The 26,360-nt window shown below is 37.2% G+C and overlaps 4 protein-coding genes across 4 annotated transcripts; 1 reads left to right on the forward strand and 3 right to left on the reverse strand.

Moving 5' to 3' along the window:
• Nucleotides 1-7,992: 7,992 nt before the first annotated feature.
• LOC139864760 (uncharacterized) lies at nucleotides 7,993-8,475 on the reverse strand. The gene is made up of 2 exons (XM_071853328.1): nucleotides 8,451-8,475; nucleotides 7,993-8,390 (listed from the first exon to the last, which is right to left on the reverse strand). The coding sequence occupies exons 1-2, from the start codon at nucleotides 8,473-8,475 to the stop codon at nucleotides 7,993-7,995; spliced, it is 423 nt and encodes a 140-aa protein (XP_071709429.1).
• A 7,044-nt stretch (nucleotides 8,476-15,519) lies between these two features.
• LOC139862032 (2-hydroxy-palmitic acid dioxygenase MPO1-like) lies at nucleotides 15,520-18,368 on the forward strand. The gene is made up of 4 exons (XM_071850579.1): nucleotides 15,520-15,913; nucleotides 16,423-16,485; nucleotides 16,738-16,809; nucleotides 17,294-18,368. Exons 1-4 carry the CDS (start codon nucleotides 15,566-15,568, stop codon nucleotides 17,408-17,410), a joined length of 600 nt encoding a protein of 199 aa, XP_071706680.1. The 5' UTR covers nucleotides 15,520-15,565; the 3' UTR covers nucleotides 17,411-18,368.
• LOC139862031 (cytochrome P450 704B1) lies at nucleotides 17,450-19,761 on the reverse strand. Its single transcript, XM_071850578.1, has 6 exons — nucleotides 19,477-19,761; nucleotides 19,180-19,395; nucleotides 18,783-19,082; nucleotides 18,045-18,434; nucleotides 17,764-17,964; nucleotides 17,450-17,629 (listed from the first exon to the last, which is right to left on the reverse strand). Exons 1-6 carry the CDS (start codon nucleotides 19,756-19,758, stop codon nucleotides 17,450-17,452), a joined length of 1,569 nt encoding a protein of 522 aa, XP_071706679.1. The 5' UTR covers nucleotides 19,759-19,761.
• A 3,138-nt stretch (nucleotides 19,762-22,899) lies between these two features.
• Nucleotides 22,900-24,851, reverse strand: LOC139864761 (transcription factor MYB106-like). The gene is made up of 3 exons (XM_071853330.1): nucleotides 24,722-24,851; nucleotides 24,452-24,581; nucleotides 22,900-23,614 (listed from the first exon to the last, which is right to left on the reverse strand). Exons 1-3 carry the CDS (start codon nucleotides 24,849-24,851, stop codon nucleotides 22,900-22,902), a joined length of 975 nt encoding a protein of 324 aa, XP_071709431.1.
• Nucleotides 24,852-26,360: the final 1,509 nt, after the last annotated feature.

The raw sequence follows: 26,360 nt of genomic DNA on the forward strand, positions 1-26,360 counted from the left end.
TATCCGTAATAAATGCTGATTTCAGTCAATTCTGGCGTGTCTGCAGAGCTCATGCGATCGCATGAGTTCTAAGTTACCCAGCCATGCGATCGCATGGGCTAGGGTTTCGGGCCAGACACTTGGCTGCTACAGTACTTGGACTCGAGTGTTTTTATTATTTTTTTTTTCCTGTTTTGCTGTTTTAATAAAAAATTATGTAATATATTTATATAAATTAAATAAAACTTATTTTTTTATAAAATAAAGATAAAGAAAATTTTTATATAACTTACAAACTCTTAAAAATATTTATATTTTTGTTTTTCTTTTTATATTTTCGAATATTTAAAACGTATTTTTACAAAAGTGTATTTTTTTTTATAAAAGTAAACTAAAAATAAAATCTTTTTTTTTATATTTAGCGTTGCGCTTCCAGCTTTTAAGCTAGATTTTGTTCCCCGGCAGCGGCGCCAAAAATACTTGATGTTATGCTAGGTGTATACGAAATAGCTTATATTTTACTATGAAAAAATATTAAATACGATACAATTTTATACAAGATATTTATTTATTTATAGAATGGATATACTTAAACCTTGCTCCAACACTTATAGGCAGTGTACCTAATCGTACAGTAGTGTAGTTTTTAGTAAGTCTGGTTCGTTCCACAGGGAAAAATCTTTAAACAAAGTTTAACGCTATATTAGTTTTATTTTATAAAAATACAAATATATATATAAGTAATATTATTATTATAAAGGGGGGGTTTTATGACCGGTTTATCGATTTTAAAAACTTAAGTCGCAGTTAAAACCAAATGTAAAATATTAAAAATAAATACAAGACTTAATTTAAAGCCTAAAATAAATAACGATAATGAAATTGCAATAAATAAAAGTGCGATAAAATAAAATTGCGATAATTAAAAAGTACGATAATTAAAAGTGCAATTAAATACAATAACAATAAATAAAAGTACGATAATTAGAAGTGCAATTAAATATAAAATAAAGGAAATTAAATATGAAATAAAAGAATTATGCTTATTTAAACTTCCGTAATCATGATGTTTGACGTGTTGATTTTAGTTTTATGTCCATGGGTTAATTGTCCTTTGTCCTGGATTATTTAATATGTCCGTCTGGTTTTTGTCCATAACAGTCCATCAGTCATAAATATAAAGTGCGAGTGTCCTCGTCAAATTATCCTTATACCCGAAGTTAAATATTCCAACTAATTGGGGACTTAAACTGTAACAAGATTTTAATACTTTGTTTAATAATTACACCAGGTTATCGACTGCGTGTAACCCAAGGTTTTAATACTTTGTTATCAATTATGCCAAGTGTCCTTGTACATAATTTCACCCCTGTTTTAATAATTCTAGTGACTATTAATCCATTCCCGTGTCCGGTTAAATGAACGATTATTCGTACATATAAATACCCCGCCCATCGTGTCCGATCGAGTGTATATGGTTATTTATAGAGACATCCAATTGTAAATCTTTATATTAAAATTAACAAATTATCATTTAGTTAAACAAATATAAAGCTCATTAATAGCCCATAGTCTAATTTCCACAAGTGTCGTTCTTTTGTCCAAACCCCAATTATGGTACAAAGCCCAAATACCCAATTTTAATATTTTTAGCCCAACATCATGATTACTTCGGATTAAATAAGAATAATAATAACTTAGCTACGAGACATTAAATTAAAAAGGTTGAACATAACTTACAATGATTAAAAATAGCGTAGCGTTACACGGACAGAATTTCGACTTACACCCTTACAACATTCGTAAACATACCCTTATTATTAGAATTAAAATTAAAATTAAAATTAAAATTATAATATATATATATATATATATATATATATATATATATATATATATATATATATATATATATATATATATATATGTTTACGAGATAGAGAGAAAGATATGGATATATGGTACACCAGAGCTCGTGTTTTATAGGCCTTGTGAACTGAAAAAGTTGGCCATGCGATCGCATGGCTTTTGTGCCTCCAGGCCATGCGATCGCATGGTGGTAGGTGACAGCTCAAAATTCTTGTTTTCTTGTTTGTCGACGTTTTAATTAAATAAATATAATATATAAATAATTATAAGAATTATTTAAATATTATATTATATTTATGTGCATAGTTGACTTGTAATTTTTAGTCCGTTGCGTCGAGCGTTGAGAGTTGACTCTGGTCCCGGTTCCGGATTTTTGAACGTCCTTGCGTACAATTTAATATCTTGTACTTTGCGTTTTGAATCTTGTACTCTTGTAATTTTGAGACGTTTCTTATCAATAATTGGAACCTCTTTGATTGTATTTTGTACTTTTGAGCTTTTTGGCCGTTTGCGTCTTCAATTCGTCGAATCTGTCTTTTGTCTTCACCTTTTATTATTTAAACGAATATCACTTGTAAATAGGACAATTGCAACTAAAAGCTTGTGTTTCTTGAGGAATAACGCTATGAAATATATGTTCGTTTTTAGCATTATCACTATACTACAACGACTATACTACAATGACTGTACGATTAGGTACACTGCCTATAAGTGTTGTAGCAAGGTTTAAGTATATCCATTCTATAAATAAATAAATATCTTGTGTAAAATTGTATCGTATTTAATATTTTTTCATAGTAAAATATAAGCTATTTCATATACACCTCGCATAACATCAGGAGGCAACCACTGTAGAAGAGGTCGAGACGTGGATGAGTCCCATCGTTACGTATCTCAAGAACGGGACGTTGCCAGTCGACGGGGCAATGACACGTAAGATTCGTATGAAAGCACCTATGTACATGTTAAGGGATGGAGTTCTGTTCAAGAAATCTTTCACGGCACTGCTTTTAAGGTGTATCGGCCCAAGCGAGGCGGAAACAATCGTAAGGGAGGTGCATGAAGGGACTTGTGGCATGCATGCAGGATTTAGGACCGTTGTAGGGAAGATAATGCGGCTAGGGTATTTTTGGCCGTCCATGTACCGTGACACGAAAGAGATCATCAAAGCTTGTGCTTCATGCCAACGTCACGCCCCACAAATTCACATGCCGGTGCATGAGCTAATTCCTGTGACGTCTGCTTGGCCCTTTTACAAATGGGCAATTGATTTGGTAGGCCCCTTCCCGGATGGAAAACACTTGGTCGTTGCAATTGACTTTTCCATTGAGTGGGTTGAAGCCAAACCTTTAAAGAGCATAACGGGTAAACAGATTGTGAATTTTGTTTGGGAGGAAATCGTGTGCCGTTTCGGAATACCACACGAAATTGTAAGTGATAACGGCAAACAGTTTTCTCACGATCCGTTTCGTTCAAGGTGTGACGGGTTGAATATCAAACAGACTTTCAGCTCTGTTGCCCATCCGCAGGGAAATGGGCAAGTCAAAGTCACCAATAGGGATATCGTTACCAGGATAAGGGCAAGGTTGGACACGGACAGGAAAGGTTGGGCAGATGAGCTTCCACAAGTATTATGGGCGTTCCGAACCACGCCAAAAGGAAGTAATCGAGAAACGCCATTCAGCCTTGTATATCGTACCGAGGCGGTGATACCCGCTGAAATTGTTGTCCCAAGCCAACGTGTAGTACAATTCAATGATGAGTCCAACATCATTAGCTTGAAGGAAAATTTGAACTTGTTGGAGGAAAGGCGTGACGCCGCCGCTATCAGGGAAGCGTCAAACAAACAGAAAATTGCCAAATATTACAATCAACGTGTGAAGGAACGTACTTTTCGCCCCGTTGATTTTGTGTCGCGTAATAACAATGCCAGCCGGGTCGAGAATACTGGAAAATTGGGACCCAATTGGGAAGGCCCGTATGTGATTGCAGATGCACTTAGCAACAGAGCGTATAACCTAAAGACGCATGAGGACAAATTTGTGCCACGTACCTGGCACGCAACCAACTTAAAGAAGTTCTATGTTTAAATATTTCGAATCGTTTCATTGTTGAAAATTTTTCTTTTTCATTCTACCAAGTTTGTGATTGATCACCACATATGTAAGCGCATCGCGCATTAGACTTCTTTGTTTTCAGTTTTCAATTAAATGCATTTTTTCAATCTTCATTACTAATGTATTGTGTAACTGTTTTGGCCGCGCTTCGGCGTTATAAATGTAAGTCCACTCACAAGTTACTTATGCCATGAACAAAGACATCATCTAATCTTTGGACGGCATTGGCGACGCTAGGCGTATTGGAGGTATGCCTAGCCCTCGGAACGGGATGCCTCCGGATTTCGTATCCGTCGCATTAATCCCAGCACTAAGTAGATGAGTGCAATGTCGACAATCACCAAGTGTAACCTTGACAAACGGTACGTTGCCGTGACGACGGTACGTACATATTTATATAAACATGTTTTACTACAGTTGGAACACACAAGTAAAATAACAAGAATCATAAGGAATTGATATTTCATTGATTTAATTACAACCATTACATTAGGAACAAAAATGAATAGAGAATTACAAAAATCCCTACAACTACGGGATCATCTTCTTCACTTTGGCCAAGGTAAGGTCCGGTGTCGACCCAATCTGTTCAATAAACGGCACCTTAATAGCCGCGCAGGCATTGACCGTCGCATCATGGAGGTTGTAGGCGTCCTCATCCGCCATGTCTCGGATCGCCACCAGAATTGGTTCTGCTATTTCAACATGTTCCACCAACGTGGTGTACGCGTCCAAACGCTCCACCTTCCTTGTAGCGTCAACCAAATTCTGGAACGGCTCCTTTACCTCCGGCGCCTTGAGAACCTTGAAAAAAATAGAGGGGATGAGGCTGCAAAGCTCTTGAAAATCATCTGCTACCTTTCGATTGGCAGCGGACAACTCTTGGTTCTGGGCAGTGAGGAGATCCTTACTGGCTTTCTCCTCCGCCAGCTCTTTATGTGCCGCCTCCAGATCCTTTAGCGCAGTTTGTTCTTTTTCAGCGCGCAAGGCCATCTCTTTAATAGCCTTTTGGGCCTCCCTTAGGGCCTGTTTCTTTTCCACCTCTGCTTCGGCAGCGGATTGCTTAGCTCACTTCAACTCTTCCCTAACTTGGACAATTTCAGCATTAAGCTCTTTACCATCGGCTTCAGCGTGGCGGGCGCGTTGATCCAGTTCAATGGTCCGCTGAAGCTCGTCGCAGGTCAACACCAACCCTTCATCGATATGTTGAACCCTGGCGCGGCGGGCGGCACTATCAGACATTTTTCGGACCGCCTCATAAAGCACCGGAGGGCAAATCCGTTGCAGATACTCAAACTGCGACAGAGCGTCACTGTGAGACACGTTCTACATGGTCTCCATGTGGCTGAAGGTGGGTTGTTTCCCAAAACCAGGAGAATAAGGCTCCTCCAAAGAAGTGGAACGTTAGCCGGACGCGTCGCCAGAACCGAATGCCGTCAATTTGTCTTTTTCCGGCGCCTTTCCTTGGGCGTCGGATGAATCTTGAAGATGGACGATAGGGACTCCCATGCGTAACCCTGAAGAAATAACAAACTTGATTAGTTTCTCCCATTGGGATTCTGGTGACGTAGCGGGGTTATTATCAAAGTTTTCATAATACCCACCTTGGCTGGGAATCTCTTCAAAAGTTTTTAAGTTGCTTTCTGCAACTTCTCGCGGCGTTTTCCTCTTTTTGTGACCGCCAGTCGATACGGTCACTTTTGGGGGAGAATGGGGGCGTTTCTGATGTTGTAGTTGCTGTTCCGGCTGAATTGTGGAAACAACGACGGATATCGGATCCGGATTGGTGACAGGAGTTGAGCCGGTTGTAGGTTGTGTTGTTGCCACGTCGCTGGCAGCGTTGGTGGATGAACCAGCAGCAACATCATCACCCTTCAAAGGATGACCTTCCGGAAGGTTGGTCTTTGGGATTCTCTTGAAGGAAACGCCATCAAGAGTAGGGCGGCGGAGAACTCTGTTGAAATCTATCTCTGCAAAAGAATATGAGTTAGAAAAATTACATGAGCAGAATACTTACAAGTTTAAAGACGTAACGGCACGAAGAGCATACCCCTTCCGTCGCACATGATCAATGGCACTCTGTCACTCCATGGCCAATAATGCTGAACATTGTAGAGTTTCAGCATCACCTCGCCGTAAGGACGCATCTCAAGCGTAGCGTCCTTACACAAATTAAAAAGCTCCCACTCCCATTGGTAAAGGTCTGGAGTCTTGGAGACGTCTGGAGAACGCTTGGAATGCCATTGTGCGAGGTAGGCACGCCCTTCGCCCAGCAGATCGGTCCCGGCAAAAAAGAACATTCCCCTCCAATCATGGAGGGACGGAGACTTCTTAGTGGTAAAGTTACACTTTTTCTCAAAAGTGTACCACCCATTTCCGGAAGCAGTGAGTTTGAACGTCGCTCGAAAAATGTTCAGACTCGCGGGTCTATTTTGTGCCCTAAAAACATCTCGAAAATAGTAACACGCTGCCATGCGTGTGGATGTAATTGCGAGACGCTAATGTGATAATGGTCTAGTACAGCCGCCACGAATGGGCTCAACGGAAAACGCAGGTTGCCCAACGCCACTGCCTTCCAATACAAGGTAAAGTATCCTTGTGGCGGCTCGGCGGCACGCTGACCGGGTATCGCTACCATTGTCGGTACGTCTCGAAGTACCGGATACTCGGATATAAATTTCTCCATCTCTTCCGTCGTAACGGTCGTGTTTTCCGTAGAAACGTTAGCCTTAGACAATTTGGTTTACCTTAGAATGAAAACGGCACGCGTATTGAGAGGAGATAAGAAATTGCTTAATAATAAGGAAGCGGAGAAAGAGATGTAAAAATGAGGAGGTAAAAACGCCATATTTATAGAAGAAACTTACTGTGGGCCCAGTTACTGGGCCTTGATCCTGATCGAACACGTGTCCTAGGGATGTTGAACCACAGCCGTTGGATTCGTGGCGTTTCATTTTTACAGCTGTAAAACGTAATGATTGCTGACATCATCCCCTAGCACACCCTACGAGGAAACAGGATTTGACATTTACGGCGTGTCAGTAATGATGGCCTTTTATAATATTTTATTCAATATAGTTTGGTTACAATCAAAGGCAATTTGATTCCAACCAAACTGGGGGGACTTAATGACGTACGTCCCGCCATGGCCGTCATGTGAGACGCATGGCGTATCCTGTAGCTGGACGTTTAGCTTCAGCTCCTGGTTGGATACCAAGTCAACGTCGCTCTCAGGCCACGATTATCCCTACGATACGCCACCCGTAGCGTACCGTTAACCGTTTGACTTGGTTTACACACCTACTTGTCCGTCCGACAAATCAGGAGAACGTGGAGCAGTTAGTGGGCATGATTAGAGGATTCCAGGAGTGGTAATCGTGGTTTAGTGGTGGTTATCCTTGGTAACCGCCATCTTATGCCTATAAATACTGCTCATAATCACACATTTAGGAATTAATCAACATTTTGCACTTACCACCGCTGATCACTCTTCTAAGCTCACTTTTGAGGCTCGGCAAAAGTTAACCACCACAACACCCCTCATATTCATCACGTTAACCGAAGAAAACCCTTCCGAAGGTTAGTCATTTCAACTAATTGCACTCAAGTCAATTTTGGCTTGATCAACGACCAAGAATCTGATGCCGTTTGCAGTGGTCTAAAAAATTAAGATTATAAACAATTTTTTAACAGTAAGGGAAGAAGTAGGATGTTGTTTTAGGGGATTTATTGAATGAAGCTACCAACATCTACGAGGCTTTTAGTATTTATGTATATGTATATGTATATATTAATAGAAACAAAAGGAATATTAAAATTTGAAATTAGGTTGAAAGGATAACCTTTTATCAATAATAATTTAGATTTAGATACACTATCAATTTTCTTATCAATAATCCATTAGACTATTAAAGATTAGTACAAGATAAAACATTATAACCCTAGTAAGTAATAATAATCAATTACGGAATGCCAAACTTTCAATAACCTAACTAGCTAATTATTATGAAGCATCAATAATTATAAATTAAAAAAAGTGTCCATCTTCACCACAGGTGTAGCAACCGCCGCCGCCGCCACCTCCACGGCCACCACCACCACCACCATATCCACCACCTCCACGACCACCATAACCGCCGCCACCTCCCTGAGTACACTCCCTAGCCATATGTCCACTTTCACCACACTTGAAACAACCATTACCGCCGCCGCCACCATATCCTCCACCGCTACCATAACGATCACCACTACCACGTCCACCACGTCCACCACCATTATAACCACCACCGCCTCCACCATACCGATCCCCTCCTCCATACCGATCACCACCTCCGTACCGATCACCACCACCACCACGGCCGCCGCCGCCGCCACCACGAGTACTCCCCTGAACAGGACCCTCACCAGGACCAGTCACATCAGCAGCTTTATCAATTTTTATTCGATTTCTGGTTGATCTTCACGTAATTCTTTTTCTGTAAAGGCAGATTAAAGGTGGATTTAGGAACATGGGTAAAAATTCGGGAGGGAAGAAGAAGAAGGAGGTGAATACGGTTCCAAGAGTCTTGAGAAACAGGAAAATTGGTTTTGAGGGCTCTAATTCGACTGAAACAATGAGTAAGAGCAACGATGATGTGTCTGCTACGGATGAAGCATCAAAGAATATTGATTATGATCGGGTTAGTATTCATACAGTGGATGAAAACGAAGGATCCACTGAGGAGGAATTGGAAGAGAATGTGTTTACTAGCAACAAGACGCCTATTGAGTCTAATCAGAAGGGTGCATCGCCTGTAACTGCAAAGGTGTCTTCTCCAGTGATGACTAGGGAAGATACAATGCATACTGATCAAACGCCTACTAATGAAGATAATCCTAAACCGACGTTCAAAGAGATGCTTGGTGGGTCTGTACCCACTCGTAAGGTTAACTTTCGTTATATGGAGCAACCTACTGGTGTTGAGGATGGTGTGGATGTCACTATTCCATTATCATCTGTGAAGGAGGCAACGACTAGATACAATCACACGTTATATGGATATTTCTTGGGCAAAAGGATAGCTTATCCGGTTGTCCAGAATTATGTGTTGAATGTTTGGAGGAAATATGGTATTGAAAAGATCATGATGAACTCGAAAGGGTTCTTCTTCTTCAAGTTTTCGACTGAGCAAGGGTTAAAAGGGGTGTTGGAGAACGGGCCATGGGTAATTCGATCGATGCCTATTATCTTGAACAAATGGACACCTAATATTTCAATGACAAAGGAGGATCTGACTAAGGTTCTGGTGTGGGTAAAAATTCATGACGTTCCGTTAGCCGGGTACACTGATGATGGCCTTAGCTCGATTGCTTCAAAGATTGGTATACCATTAATGTTGGACTCGTACACAAGTACGATGTGTATGGAGTCATGGGGTAGACCCAACTACGCTCGTGCTCATATTGAAATTCATGCAGACGAAGAACTAAAGGAGAGCCTTACTGTTGCTACCCCAAACTTGGAGGGTAATGGTGTTACTATAGATGAAGTTCGAATTGAATATGAATGGAAGCCTCCTCGTTGTGGAGGTTGCAGAGTGTTTGGACATAAGGATGCTCAATGCCCAAAAGCTATCCCGGTAACGAATGTAGTGGTGGAAACGAATGATGGATTCAAGGAGGTTAATAGGAAGATGAGTAAAGGGGATGCCAAAATTAATAAGGATGCTGGTGATGGGTTCAAGGTGGGCAAACAACCTAAGTTTGTTTATAGACCTGTTAATGCACCAGTAAAGAGTAAGGAGATTAATAAAAACCAAACAAATATGAGTGGCATTGGTGAGACCAGTAATCCATTTGGTGTTCTAAAGGATTTAAATGAGGAAAAGGATAAGGATCATGGCAAAGATGTGGCTTATGGGCTTATAGATGAAGATACTGATGTGGAAGAGGACCATGATGGTGAGACCCGCATTACAAACACTGAGGGGGCAAGCACTCCCGGGCAAGAGGGTCTCAATGTTTAGTCTCGCAGCATGGAATATTCGGGGTTTGAACCTCATCCCGAAGCAGAAAGAGGTTCGGAATGTTATTAATAGTAATAATTTATGTCTTTGCGCTGTTTTAGAATCGCATGTTTCTCTTAATAAGATTAGCCGGATTTGTGATAAAGTATTTCGGGGATGGAACTGGTCATCAAATCAAAGTATGTGTGATAAGGGTACGCGTATTATTATCGGATGGGATCCTAATGTTGTGAATGTAATGGTTGTGGCTCTTACTGATCAAGTTATGCATTGCCTTTTTCGTACGGTGCAAGATGATAAGCGAATGTTTGCATCGTTTGTGTATGCTTCTAATTCTTATATTAAACGTCGGAAGTTATGGAGCGATTTATGTATGCATAAAGGTTTTGTTGGGAATCACCCGTGGACTATCTTGGGGGACTTTAATGCGTCTTTGTTTGTTGATGAATCAACATCAGGAAGTTCAAGGATGACTATAGCTATGAGAGAATTCAAGGAGTGTTTGGATGAGATTCAAGTGACTGATCTGAATTACTCTGGTATTAATTTCACTTGGAACCAAAGTCCCCTGGAAAATCATGGTATGTTAAAGAAGATTGATAGGGTGCTCGTTAATGAGGCGTTTTTGACAGAGTATCCAAATGCATATACGATTTTCCAACCATATAGGATCTCTGATCATAGTCCAGCAGTTCTCAAAGTTCCTTCGATTGTGAGTACGCGTCCAAAAATGTTTCGGTTCAGCAACTATATTGCTGAAAATGAGAAGTTTCGTGATTGTGTGGCTGATGTGTGGAAGGAACAGATAGAAGGTCATGTCATGTATACTATAGTTAGAAGATTACGTTTTCTTAAGAAACCGCTTCGTAAGTTGATGTGGCAAAAAGGTAATTTACATAATAATGTGATTCGTCTTCGAGACAAGTTAGATAATCTGCAACTCCAACTCGATGCTAACCCGTCTTCAGAGGAGATTAGGGACGCTGAAATTAAGACTCTTAAGGAATACAACGATGCCATTTGGGACGAAGAAAGGTTCCTTAAACAAAAGTCTAAAGTAGAATGGCTCCAAGTGGGTGATAGTAATTCGAAGTATTTTCATAAGGTGGTCAAAGCGAAGGCGAATAAATGTAGAATTAATGCAGTGACCAACAATGAGGGTATTTTGGTGGAGGGAGCTGCGGTTCCAGAAGTATTTTTACAACACTACTCGAGTTTTTTGGGTACCTCGGCGAATGGCAGTCCTTCTCATGTGGACACGGGGTTATTTACGTCTAAATTACCTCAACAAATGGCGTTAGATATGGTGCGTCCGGTAACAGATGCTGAAATAAAAGAGGCGATGTTTGGGATTGGGGATGATAAAGCGTCGGGTCCGGATGGCTACACGTCTACTTTTTTCAAAAAAGCATGGGATATTGTCGGAGTGGATGTTTGTTGTGCAGTTAAGGACTTCTTTTCTAATGGTCAACTTCTAAAAGAAATAAATCATACCATCATCACGTTACTGCCGAAAGTGGACTCCCCTTCTAAGGTTAATGACTATCGTCCTATATCTTGTTGTAATGCTATTTATAAGTGTATTTCCAAAGTGATTACAAGCAGGATCAAAGGAGCTTTGGATGTTATTATTAGCGATAACCAATCAGCTTTTATTCCGGGAAGGAGAATTACCGATAATATTTTGCTTACTCAGGAGATCATGCGCAATTACCACTTGAATAGAGGTGTCCCGCGATGTGCTTTTAAAGTCGATATTCAAAAGGCGTATGACAAGGTCGAGTGGAGTTTTTTAAGTGATATTCTTCACGGTTTTGGCTTCCATAAGATTATGATTAACTGGATCCTCAAATGTGTGATGTCTACCTCATTCTCTATTAACATTAACGGTGACTTACATGGCTTTATTATTGGGAAGAGAGGGTTAAGACAGGGAGATCCAATGTCGCCGTATTTATTTACTATGGTTATGGAAATTCTAACTCTAATGATTAAAGGTAATATTCGGCATACAGAAGACTTTAAATATCATCCGAAATGTGAAAGTCAAGAAATTGTAAATGTGTGTTTTGCTGATGATCTATTCTTGTTCTCTCATGCAAGTGTGGGCTCGGTTCAAGTTATTGCTAATGCATTGGAAGAATTCAAAATGTATTCGGGTTTAGTGCCAAGTGTTCAAAAAAGTACAGCGTTTTTTGCCGGGGTGAACCAATTATTGAAGGAGAATATTTTGTTGATCATGCCTTTTGAAGAAGGGTCCTTTCCGGTAAAGTATCTCGGTGTTCCTCTGATTTCTTCAAGGCTATATTATAATGATTGCAAGGAACTGATTGATAAAATGAAAGCCAAGGTAGGAGACTGGAAGAACAAAGCTCTATCATTTGCAGGACGAGTGCAACTTATTTCTTCGGTGCTTGCTTCTATGCAAGTTTATTGGTCCTCGGTTTTTATTTTACCTGATAAGATTATTAAAGAATTGGAGAAGATTATGTGCGGGTTCCTTTGGTGTCAAGGTGACATGAAAAAAGGTAAGGCTAAGGTCAAATGGTCAGACGTGTGTATGCCAAAGGTAGAAGGAGGGTTAGGGATTAAAAGCTTAAAATCATGGAATATAGCGCTGATTTCGTACCACGTGTGGAGCATTATCACGCAAAAACAGACCTTATGGGTGAAATGGATCCATACATATCGGTTGCGTAATCGTAATTTTTGGGCAGCGGAGGTCGACTCATCAGCTAGTTGGGGATGGAGGAAAATTTTAAGTATCCGAGAGATCATTCGTCACTTCATTTTTCATGTTGTTGGAGAGGGATCTAGTACATCTGCCTGGTTCGACTCGTGGACTGATTTCGGTCCCTTAGCTGCTGTCATTTCGATCAGAGAGATTCATAGGCACTCATTTAGGGAGTCTTCTACAGTTGCTGACCTTCGAAACCAGTCTGCATGGTTATGGCCATCGGAATGGATTGAGAAGTACCCGATGCTTTCAACAGTTGCATTCCCAGATGTTACAAAGCAAGATCAGGTATGTTGGAAAGATTTTGATGGTAATTTTGTACAATTTACTTCTAAAAGTGCTTGGGAAACTTTAAGATCTCATGCTCCTCAAGTGCGGTGGTATCATGTTATTTGGTTCTCAAAGTGTATCCCTCGGCACGCATTTATTGCTTGGTTGCTTATGAACGAGAAACTTAAGACTCAAGATAAGATGCGTGCTTGGGATTTGAACGGTTCAAATAATGGCCCGTTAGTGTGCTCGTTATGTAAGTTGCAACAAGACTCGCACGATCATCTATTCTTTGAGTGTATGTACTCTAATCAAGTTTGGCATATGATTAAGAGGTACATTACTATTCCCGGTATTAGTGACGAGTGGAAGATCATAGTTGAAAGATTGATTTCGTTTGCTCAAAGGAAGGTAGCCCGAGTTATGGTGACAAAAATTCTCTTTAGTGCTACGGTATATTACATTTGGTTGGAGCGGAACTCAAGGTTGTTTAAAGGTGAAGCTCGTGATCCAAAGAAGCTTGTAGACATCATCCATGGTACGGTTCGTTTGAAGCTGATGTCGGTGAAGTTCAAGGAGTCGCAACACGTGAGGAACTTGAAGATAGCATGGCAAATTTAAGGTTCTAGCGTTTGGTTTAGTTTGGTTGTAGATGCCTTGTTGCGTCTTGGTTTTTTTCCCTGTCTATGAGTCGTTTTTCTTATAGACATTCTTGTAATTGTGCGTCTTTAATATATCATTTACCGGGTGAATACCCTTTACCCAAAAAAAAAAAAAAACTTTCATAATAATGACGTTATTTACCACATATTAAAAGAGTACCAAGACAATCGAGTATAAAGTTGACACACACTACACATGACTTGATATAGCGTCCGAGTTTTTACAATCTTTCATAATAAGATTAGTTTTCACAAGTTGAAGTCTTTTTAGTTCCATTTATTTATTTATTAAAGAAAGAATTACTTGGGTGATCCTTGTATTTTACTTCAGATTTCACGCAACGTCTCTGCGTTAGTTTTTTTATGTGGGCAGTCACTGTGTTTTTAAATCATTGCATGAGTGGTCCCTACATTAAATGAACGTTAAATAATTCCGTTAAGTGGTGACATGTACCGATGTACGCTACACGCGACTAAGTGAGGGGTAATTTCATCTTTTTATTCACTAAATACACTAATGGGTTCATCTTCTCTCATCTGCTATGATTCTGATAATACCAAAATTAAAATAGGTCACCGATTATGGTCTTCATTAGGAGTTTTGCAACGATTGTGTTCATCGGGTGTTCATTAACGATTTTTGTTGGTTGTTGTGGATAGATCTCGAAAAAGATGGTGGTTTGGGTTCAGATGCTAAAATTATTTGAAGATTACGAACACTCGTCTTCTACGAAGCACTAGATCAGATCTCGAACCATCATCATTTGATTGCTTTATTTTCTTTTATATTGGGCTTTGATTATAAAATTATATGAAGATTAAAAAATTTAGGAAATTAGAGTTTATATAATTAGTTACGGATGAAGGAGACAAATAAATAAATGAAATTATCCCTCACGTAGTCATGTGCAACGTACATGTTACACTTAGTGAAATTATTTAATGTCCGTTTGATTTTTTTTTTTTGGCTAAAAACGTAATAACATATAATGGATCCGAAGATCAACAAGTACAACCGATACAATAAAAAATCCAAACCTAGGCAAAAACAAACGACTAAAAATCGAGATCTAAAGCAAACAGTCCCACCAACAGGGTAGAAAACGCACTTTGCTTAGGAAACAAACAAGTCTACAACATGCCAAACAAAGGAAATCTAACGACCGATTACACTAAAAATAAAGAAAAATAACGATGATGACCATCGGGAGAACGCCGACCGCCACCGCATCAACCGGAACATTACCAACAGCAACCAAGCTTCACGAACCGTCACGAAGTGATCCAAACCTGCAAAAAACAGGAACAAACTCTAGATCTAAAACCAGATCTCCAACAGGGAGAAACGAGGCTGCCGGAAAAATAAAGAAAAAAATGGAGAAAGGAAGAAAACCGGCTACATGCAAGTAAACTGAGAAAACCCAACAACCAGCCATCAGAACGTCGGCGTGGATGAGGAAACCTTCGTAAACCCACATATAACCGGAAATCAAAAAAGGACGAAAGAAAACCGAACCACCGGCGAGATGCCGGTGGCCGGAGAGGGCCTCAAACCCTGAAGATGCAAACCAGCGAGATGAAGGTGAAGCAGCAGTGATGGAGAAGACGAAGGAGAGTAAGCAGCGGCGGCCAAAATGAACAAAACTCTAGATCTGAAAAATTGAAAGAAAAAGATAGAGAGAAGAGTATTACTCCGTAACTTACAGTGATGTTTGATGTAGGGACTAGCCACGCAATAATTAAAAAACACAGTGGCCACTCATGTTATAAAAATAACATAGAGATAGAGATTCCGCATGATATTTGAAGTAAAACACACCCGGACCACCAAGAAATTTTTTCTTTATTTATTTATTTATTTATTTACGCTGTCCATTGTCCTTGATCACTATCCAAATTTTTAATACTGTTTGCAAATCTGCAAAAATGGGGCTTGTTGATCTTGAAAAACATTTTGCATTTTATGCGGCTTATCATAGTAACCCAGTTAACATAACAATCCATATGCTATTTGTGTGGCCAATTTTTTTCACTGCTATTTTTCTTTTTGATTTCATACCAGCTCCATTTAGTTTCCCATATATTAGCTTTTCTTTTTTTGGTATCGATTGTATTTTAATTTTTAATTTTGGGTTTTTGTTGACTTTAATCTATGCTGTGTTGTATGTGTGTTTTGATTATAAAGCTGGTTCCTTGGCTGCTTTACTCTGTATCTTTTGTTGGGTTGCTACTTGTGTTCTTGCAGGTGTTCTAGGGTTTCAATTGGCATGGAAGGTAATCCCTTAACTTTTATGTTTCTATTTCTAATTTACATTTAATTGATTTTCAAAATATAAAAATAAAAGAATTGGGATTTTCTTCTTTTCTTTAAATTGTTGGTGTAATGAAAGATTATTGATCATAGTTAAACATACTGATTTGGGTTGGGCTTGTATCATGATTGGGAACCAAACTTATAATAATCATTATAATGCATTTGAGTTGATTTTGTTTGACATGATTGCTTGAAATTAAGATATGTTAGTGCTAATTAAGATATAGGTGCAGTCTGTGTTATTTGACTAACGCATTCATTTTTAGTTGTAGCATATTTAAACGAATATTTTGGATATTGGTCATAGATTCACCGTTACTAAAATGTTGTTAATTATTGGAGTATATTTTTGGCAAAAGCAAAGAAAGATTATATAATTACTACTGTACATAGTTACAAAAGGGAGCATAAAACTAAGCCAATGCCAAACCAATTAACTGTTTCGGTCGGTCATGGTTACTGGATGCAGGTTGTTCTTGTTGTGCAACTAGTTTCGTGGACTGCACAATTTATAGGACATGGGCTATTTGAGGTTAGCTCTTTTAGTTTAAGAATTTGCACAAAATTTAACTTACACATATATGTTCATTGATCTGCAAGATTTTTTGAATTGTAGTACCTTTTTACTGAATGTCAGTCAAAAAGTTAAAAATAGGTGTCAAGTGAAATGTGTAACTTTAATGGGATCAATGGTATATATCTTAGTATCACTCACTATAAATGTAAATGTAAATGTAAATGTAAAATGCTTCTGATTAAACTGAATGAATATGAGTATTGACAGGGAAGAGCACCAGCGCTCGTTGATAACATTATGCAAGCCCTTTTGATGGCCCCATTCTTTGTTTTATTTGAGGTAATTCATATACTTTCACCTACGGACTTGGATTTACGTTCTAAAACGACTTTCTCATTAATGATTTCCTAATCACCATAATGTCATTTGGGTCATTGTATCTATTAATTCCCGATATAATAACTGTCACACGCTCAAACATGTGTAACTACTATTAGTAATTTAAAATACAAAAGCAGATCCAAGCACTGTTTCTCACAATGTGATTATCTGATATTTGATCATTCGATATCACTATATCACATCCTCAGTTTTGAAAGTTGTACCAGATTCATAGAAAACTGACATCTTATTGGCCCGTGTTATAATTTTTTCACATTAACGTGTAATAATTACGGAGTAGTACTTAGAAATACAAATGCAAATCCAAGCACTATTTGCCACAGCCTGTTTATTACATTTGATTATTTGGTATCGCCATATTGGTGGTATATGACACTTTATTGGACGATGTTTTTTACTAATAATAATAATAATAATACAGGCACTTGAGATTCTTTTTGGGTATGAACCGTATCCTGGATTTCATGATCGTGTTACAACAATGGTAGATGCTGAAAAAGAAGATTGGAGGAACAAGAAAGAGAAATTACTGACTTAGTATGATCCAATTGTATGTCAAATCGAAAAATATGTGTAGTTATGAACGTGTTGAAACGTTAATCTTTAATCCATTTGCCATTGACAGAATTGTCATCATTCTGTACTCCACCACATGCCCTTTCACCAATTCAAACTTGAAAAATCTACACAAAATTGCAAGCGCCATCTTCATTTGCAGGTACGCTGAGTCCTTTCCTAGGCATATTCGTGGGCCCGCCTGTTTCAAGAAAATTGTCAGTCAAAATAGATCCGCCAAAATGTAAAATGTGCCATCTCTAGCAGCACGTTTTACAAATAGTGATATACTAAAAATTGTGTGTTTTTCAATCATTTTTTGGTTGTAAATCTCACCTGGAATGCAGTGAACTTGAAGGGGGATGCGTTTTGAAAGAAACCATCTTTAAGCCATCTTTCAGGCTTAAACTCTTTTGCGTCTGGACCCCAGTTATATTCCATTCGTCCCATCGAGTAAGGTACATATGTCACCATACCTCCTGCTTTTACTTTCGTTCCATCGGGCAAAATATCATCATTTAAGATACCTTTCGGGTCCTTTACAACATTAAAAAAAACGAATTTTTTAGTAACTTGAGCTAGTTTACCATGATGATCCCTTTAAAGTAATGACATACCTGAGGTACAGCTGGATACAACCGAAGTGTTTCGGTGATGACGGCATGCAAATAATACAATTTTCCCAATGAATCGTAAGTCATAAGTTGAGCAAATTGGTTTATTCTTTGTTCAAAAGATTCAGGATCATGTGTTTCATAAGGGTTTAAAGTTACATTTTCTTCATCTGCAAGCTCTTGCTCAAAAGATTTGAGTTCTGCATACAGTTTGTCTGCAACATGATGGTGAACCATGATCATGTAAATAGCCCAAGAAAGAGTCGTTGCTGTCGTGTCTCGTCCAGCAATCACAAAGTTTAATACAACGTCTCTTAGACTCTTGTCGTTAATGTTATTTTCTGGGTCTTTTCCTAGTTCGATAAATCTTGATAATATATCATGCTTTATTACCTGATTAATAAATACATACATGAAATAAGATAGGACTGTTAGTTAGGTCTGGCTGTCCAAATGCAACTTCTGGGCCGATTAATTGGTTGACCCGTTGTCATTAATTGGTTGTGTACATAACAAAAATGAGCCGATTTTTAGGTAACTTTTTTGGGGTGATGAAATGTACACAATCATTTTTGTTATGTATACAACCAATTATGCTTTACAGTGTTGTATGTACAACACTGTAATACAACACTGTAAAGCATAATTGGTTGTGTACATAACAAAAATGGTCAATTTTTTGTATTGTGCCCAATTTTTTGTATTGTACCCAATTTTTTGTATAGTAGTAGTTATAATTACCTTACTAGTAGTAGGAATTTGTTGAGCTTCTTGTTGTATCTCTTTCTTTCTTGTAGCGATGACGGAATACGTAAAATCATCAATGATCTTGATGCTCTGGTCAAGAACGGCTTCAGAACCCACTCTTATAAATTTCTTTATTTTCCACAGTGGATCAATGAACCTAAGGGTAACTATTATGTTTGCAGCATCAAACGCTTTAGCAAATTGGTTATCGGGTAAATTAGGAGCTAATGTTCCTATCTCTACCCCGAATCCCACCTTACATATGGAGTCCAAGGTCATTCTCATCAATAATTCCTGAAACCAAAACATAATAACTAATGTAAGCAAGACACAATGATAACAAAGGCCGGATTTGGCGACCTATCGGTTAGATTAGGTTAGGTTAGGTTACCTGAATGTCTAGTTGTTGACGTTTGAATGCTGCTTGAGTTAGTATACAAGAGAGCTTGAGACTATACTCTCTGAACACAACAGTACTAAAGTCTCTCAAGTTCTTAGAAGCAAACTCAAAACTTGATGTTTTTCTTTGTTTTCTCCAATTCTCACCATCTGAATTGAAAATGCCATCACCAAGCAAAACCTCCATATACGAATGATACACGTCACCCTGTGAATAAATAAATTAACTTTAATTCCTATATCAAAAAGCTAGGTGATAAAATCTTGAAGGTCATCAAGTGATCAATACCTTTGGGTAGTTTGCAAAGTTGGTTTTAAGAACATGTTCCACATTAGCTGGATCGGCTATGTAAGTGTAAGTGGTAAAGGGCATTGGAACCACAACGGTTCTAGACTTGGATAGGTGGTTCACAAGCCAATCGTGCATATGATCATAGTTCATTAGTTGCTCAATAGCCGCTCCAACAAGTGGCCAAGTTTTTGGACCTTTCTTGCTTCGTTGGTTCCATCGGTGAAGGAGGATCCATGTAAAGATCGAACATGTCACAATAATTAAGATTCCAATATCCATTTTATTTTTATTTTTTTTTATTTTTATATGAGGTTTCTATAGATTGTAAATCTATGAATCCGTTTCAAGTTTCTATGTTATGCAACATAGTTGGTTTTTATAAGGGAAACTTGGAGATCCAAAAAAGACTACTAAGTTGGTATAAGTTATTGTAATATTGTTTACTAGCGAATTATCTATACTTTCGTCAATCATCTTTGTATGCATTTGCGTAAGTAGAATTATAATAGGTTTCACAATCTTGGTGTCTTTAACCTAAATATTTCCAAGTTTTAAAGTGGTGGTTGACTTCTTGTAGAACAACCTTAGCATTTTCTTTAGGTCACTCCACTCTTAACCATTTTTAACTAAACTTATCACTTTCACATTATCACAAACTCCTTTAATATTCCTTTAACTTAAATCTCTTCATCTTACACTTTCACATTAAACTTTAAATTATTTAAAAACACTAAATATTTAATAAATAAAATTAATGCATTACAAAATAAAAAATAAAACATTACATTAATTGTAATATACATTACGTTAATAATAAAAACATTAACAAAAAAAAAACATTACATTGATAATTAAAATTAAAGACAATAATAAATAATACGAAACTTATAATAATAAAACTAGCCATTACTAGTGTGTTCTTCGTCTTCGTCTTCGGGTCGCAGTTGTAGCAATTGTGATTTAGGATTTTAGCGGTAATACGAAAGAAGTCTTTGCTCTTTTGTTGACAAGTTCGAATTGATGGTGCTGCTGAGCACCTTGAATGCATGACTCAATCGTTTTATAATTGACGATTGACGCTATTCTTGTTGAGCTTTCACAATTTCTTGTTGGGATATGATGAATTGAGAACAAACGTCATCAGATGAGCAACGTGAGGAAGCGGCGCCGGACAATCCTGAACTTTTATGACTTTCCGGAAAACTCCTCGACCGAGTGGATAACTGATTGGGTCGTCCGCGAATAAATCAACAAATTTCGGGTTTAGATTAACCATCAAAGGTTCGTCATCTTCCAAACTGATCGGTGATTCCGGTTTTCCACGTCTTCGGTTGCCTATTACGCCTTTCGTGTTTTGTTTTGGGTACTGATTCAATATTTGATTGTGTTGGTAGTTATGGAATGTAAAGCATTTTTTGTTGTGAAAAGAATTATTGTAGGTTAAATGGAAATGGTTGTTGCTGTGAAAAAATATGAGTTGTATGGTATTTGTTGTGTGGTAAATGATATTTGTTGTTATCGATAGAATGAGTTTTGATCAGATGAAAATTGTGATAGGATGGCTAAGAAGAATTTGGTGTTTGACTCGATCCGTAGTTATTCGTTTAATTCGATGAATAATAGAGGAAAATGTAATATTAGTTGGAACGATTGGCGAAAAAAACCACTGTAACTCTTCGTTGTATCTTTTGGTGGTTGATCTTCTAGTGCCTTACTAAGGGGTCACATCGTTTATTTATAAATAATATTGCCGTTTCAGAAAAAAAAAATTGTTAACAACTTTTTTGACTTGGAGACAAATTGATAGCTTGATTGGAAGACGAGTGAGCGGGTGATGGGATATGATTGTTTAACATAAGGTTGTAAAAATCGTTAGGTGAGTTGTTGGGTTGAAACATTTTTGTGAAATTTTGGTGAAAAATGTGTAGTGTTTTTGTAAAGAATAGTTGTATAAATATATGTGTGAAATGTGTTGTATTTATAGTTGAATAAAAGTAATTTACAATTTTTTTTTTAAAAACAAGAAAAATTACTAGTGAGCCCCAACTTCCGTCAAATGGGTGGCTGACGCAACCTTTCACGCGCTGGTGACTATATGCGTTAAATGATGGTGCATGCCAACTCTCCCGCTTTAACGTGGATATTGAGAGGGGAAATAGAATATATTAAGTTGAAAATGTAAATATTGATAGTACAGAGTCTAAATTGTAACTTTTAATAGTCTATTAATAAGCCGTTGATTGTAATTTGGTACCGTGTTAGAAAGTTAGTTACTACTAGGTTAGAACATGCACGATCTAGTGTATATGTTGGATAGTATTTATGTCCACCAACATGCATACAAGCTCAAAAGTTACCCAGTACTTCAAAATTAACTAGTGATAAATGGAGGTTCCCTTAAACTTATATACAAACATTTGTTTTTTCTAATATCCGATATGTGATACACAAACCGATTAGCTTCAACAAAATATAATTGTATTCTTTCAGTTTCATACTGTAACACTCTAATTAATACGATTAATTAAAAGTATAGAGTTGATCAATTTTTCTTCCACTTCATAATTTCGTAGCGGATTGTGCACCGCCTTCATTTCCTTTACATGTAGAAAATAAATTTGAGATTGATCTGCACTTTAAATCAGTCGAATTATTTTCTTTTCAACTTTAAACAATTCGAGAACTAAATTTAAACTATGCATAAAGATAACTAGAATGCAGATGCTGAGTGGTCATATGTATATATATATATATTCCTTGTATATATTTCCATTAATAAAATAATATGCCAGCTTCTCAAACAAAAAAGAAAAGAAAAAAAAAACGTGTAATTTTGCTAAACGGTCCCTACATATATATATAAAGATACTGAAGAAAAAAATTGATTAAGAGTACTTTGTAGGACACTACCTGTAATGGAAAATTAAATTTTTGAATTTATCAATGGAGCCCATATATTACAGGTATTCCGTACTACGTTATGTGTTGCTCCGTGTTTCATTGCATGTTTATCAAGTTATTCAATGGCCTGGGACGGCTTAATTAGTGACACGGCCCATTGCTTATACCTTTTAATTGGATGATTCTGTTTAGAGAATAAGACTAATCCAATATAAATATACGATTAAGAAAAGAAGGATCAGATGACAAAAGAAAATGTATATATATGAAAGAAATTAAAAGATGAATTACATATTCTTATTTGAACTTGTATTTTATTGGTACAAGATATCAAGCTCATAGTACGCCCTAAATATCCTCATCACAATGACCCTAGCCAATTGACGGAATAAGTTTACCCTTCTAAAGCTACAGTGTTGATACAAATTTTTGATGATTTGTAACTTAAGAGACAACCCAATTTATTTTTTGCAAATATCGATCTTAATTGAATCAAGATGAGTAGGTGATAATAAGGAATTATTGTTCCTGCCAGAGTATATGATCAAGAACACCGCTCCAACAATCATTGTTGTCGTCAAGATCACCGAATAAAGAATGTGTAAGGGCTTCCATTGTGTCATTATCTTGATAGAAGATGTCGTCATTGACTTGAAATTTGTTTTGATCTAATTTTTTTGAAATGTCGTCGATATTAATATTGTGAAGTGGTTCTTTCAAGACTTTGCAAGCATGATCATTTAAACAATCTATAGTAGACGGTGGTTTAACATTATTCTTAGTTTGCGTAGATGGATTTTGTATGTTTGTGAGTGATGATAAAGCTTTTTCAAAGTAGTTTAGGGTGCAAAAAGGAGTTTGTGACCAGCTTTTTAAATGTGACGACTGTTGTGTGATGTTTTGACATAGTTGAAGCACATGATCAAAGCATAGTGGTTGTGGTTGTGGTTGAGGTTGTGAAAAAGGTTGATCATGTTTATTGTGCATTTGTTGGTTAGAAGATTTTGAAATAATAAGTTTAGAGTTACTACGAACGAGTCTTGCCTCTGCTTCAAGACGAGCGCTCTCCCATTGAGTCATGTGGCTCAAGTTGGAAGTGGCTGCTATCCTTGACGACCTGTGAGTGTTCGGGTCGATACCCATTTTGGTTAGTCGTTTTTTGAGATTGGTGTTCCAGTAATTCTTGATTTCATTGTCAGTCCTCTTAGGTAAATGAGCTGCTATAGCTGACCATCTGCAAAAATTATATATTTATGTATGTACACATTCATGTCAACACTAATAATTAATTGATTTATTATACTCTATAATAGCTAGGTACATATATATCTAAGGGTACAATTTCATATTTTCATATCTACAGCATAAAATTCTTGCAAGAAATTACTCCGTATTAACTTTGTGTTTCCTCATAGCTATATTAAAAGTTTCTTTTGTAATAGTTGAAAAAACCGATTTGCATTTGCATTAACATTAAATTAAAGTTTTATTCTTAATTACTACTCTATAAAAACTTTCCATGTTTGGGTTGTTCTATTTTTGATACGATGTAGCTAGCTAGCTAGAATGAATTTAGTTTGTTGGCTCCACATTGTTTCACATATTTCTCTTTCCATATAAGATCTTATAAAGGAAGTGACCACTTGCTTGAGTTGTTCAAGCATTATATTTTTCCAAATATATGAACATATATACCCCACACATTTTGATCCCCACAACATACACATAGACAATAATAATAAGAGTGGAATTGAAAATGAAAATCACTTTGTAAAAGAATGTCTTTTGACCACAAATGTATAATATGAACATAAACATGAAGATATGTAGTAGTAGTACTTTGTTTTTCATAAGGTACAAGTATATCATCACATTTTTATGTAATTAATCACTAATACAATATTTGTTCTTTACTAGTCAACTTAAAATATTAAACCACAAACTTGTTTTTTTCTTTTGTTTGTTAGCAATGCCTTTTAAAATTGTACACAGTATAATATATGAAACAAATGACTACTTAAACATCTATAACTGACAAACTAGAATTAGCAAGTATATAGCGATTACGTACCTATTACCGAGAAGAGCATGGAGTTGCATGATGCTTCGTTCTTCTTGTAAACTAAACTTTCCTCTTTTGATATCGGGTCTCAAATAATTTATCCACCTCAGTCTGCAACTTTTTCCGCATCTTTGTAACCCTATATTTAATATACGTTACATAAATGAGATTTACATACCGAAATCCAAGTAAAATAAACTATTGATAATACTATCTATACGTATATATGTTACATGTACATTTGAACATATGTATATGTCAATGTATATATGTACATACCCGCTTTAAGAGGTAGTGTGCGCCAACTTCCATGACCATGTTGTTCAATGTAAGCGATAAGCTTTTGATCTTCCTCACTAGTCCATGGCCCTTTCTTTAACCCCATTTCGAAACTTGGTGGCTTCCCCATTTCTTTATGCAATAATAATACAATTATACTACTATTATTATTATTATTCTTTTAGTTGTTACAAAAATAGATAAGTTGGGTTGAGGGTGGGGTTGTATTTGAAAATGAAAGTGTGGATATAGGAGGTGGTGTTATGTAATAGAGATTGGGAAGTGGCATGAGCTAGCTAGGGTTAAGTTAGCATGATTGAGCAAGCTGGGCAATAATTTAATGAGTCATGTTTTGTACTGTTGTTTTGCTAAAAAAAATAAATATTTGTTTCACAGATAATTAATGAGTGGCTCTATTTTTTGTACTATGTTTTGTACTATTGTTTCAACGTTTTGATTTAAGTTCCCTTTTTTGGTAATAAGAAAATATATCATAAGAATTTTAAGGATCCAAACAACGCAAGTAATTCAGTAAAATTACTTACCTACAACAATAAACAGAAGTAAGAATGTGAAAATTAAATCTAACACACAATATAACGCGTTTATATGTAATCAATGTGATTACTTTAATTCACGGATAAATTAAAGAGTATTTTATTAATAAATCTCGTGCATTTATGTATGAGTTACATAGAGTCAATTTATAATGCATAAACAAAGACAAATCGGACTAAAACGAGGATTCCTAGTCTAAACACAATTCTCGCCGCCCGGGGGGTCCCTCGCGATCGTGACATTCAAGAACAATGTACTTTCGCATTCTCAAGCCATGCATCGAGCTCTTCTCGCGTCGCGAGCCTAAGTTTTCATTTCGCGACTTTGGTACCTCGCGTCGCGATCTAGACTTCCCGGACGCGAGATTCATGCAGCACACACCACTTGTTCTTTGTTTGATTATACTTCACGATCCAACAATCTTCCACTTGAAAGATAATCCAAACAAACCCAATCTTCGTCAACCCAACAATTCAACAATTTAACCAAGAATGTTAAACCCTCATTTATATCTCCAAACTCCATTTAGGACACTCACACTCCTACCACATTTGTCAGATAAGCAGACTTTCGATACAAGGTCTTCAACACTACTTGTTAGAATCGAAATATCAATCATCTAACTCTCTAGTCGGTGTCTTCTCTCATCAAGTCATGAGAAGACCGGTTGAAGCAATGCAAAACCTCAACTTCTACGTCATTACCACCTTAGTAAACATATCGACAAGATTCTTCGTACCAAGGACTTTCCTAATACTAATTACCATCATTTATGAGTTCGCGAATAATATGATACTTAGATTAATGTGTTTCGTATGACTATGAAATACCGGATTCTTCCCAAGATGAACCACACTTTGATTGTCACAATATAAGATGCTATAGTCTTACTTCTTCCCCAATTCACCAAAGAAGTTCTTTAACCAAATTAACTCTTTTGCGACTTCCGCTGCAGCCATATATTCAGATTTGGTTGTAGATGAAGCAACACTTCTGTGTAATCGAGATAACCAACTAACCGAGGTCTTACCAACCGTGAATACAAACCGTGTATTGCTTTTACCCGAATCTTTACATCGAC

The sequence above is a fragment of the Rutidosis leptorrhynchoides genome, chromosome 8 (genome assembly GCF_046630445.1).
Source record: "Rutidosis leptorrhynchoides isolate AG116_Rl617_1_P2 chromosome 8, CSIRO_AGI_Rlap_v1, whole genome shotgun sequence".
Taxonomy (NCBI): domain Eukaryota; kingdom Viridiplantae; phylum Streptophyta; class Magnoliopsida; order Asterales; family Asteraceae; genus Rutidosis; species Rutidosis leptorrhynchoides.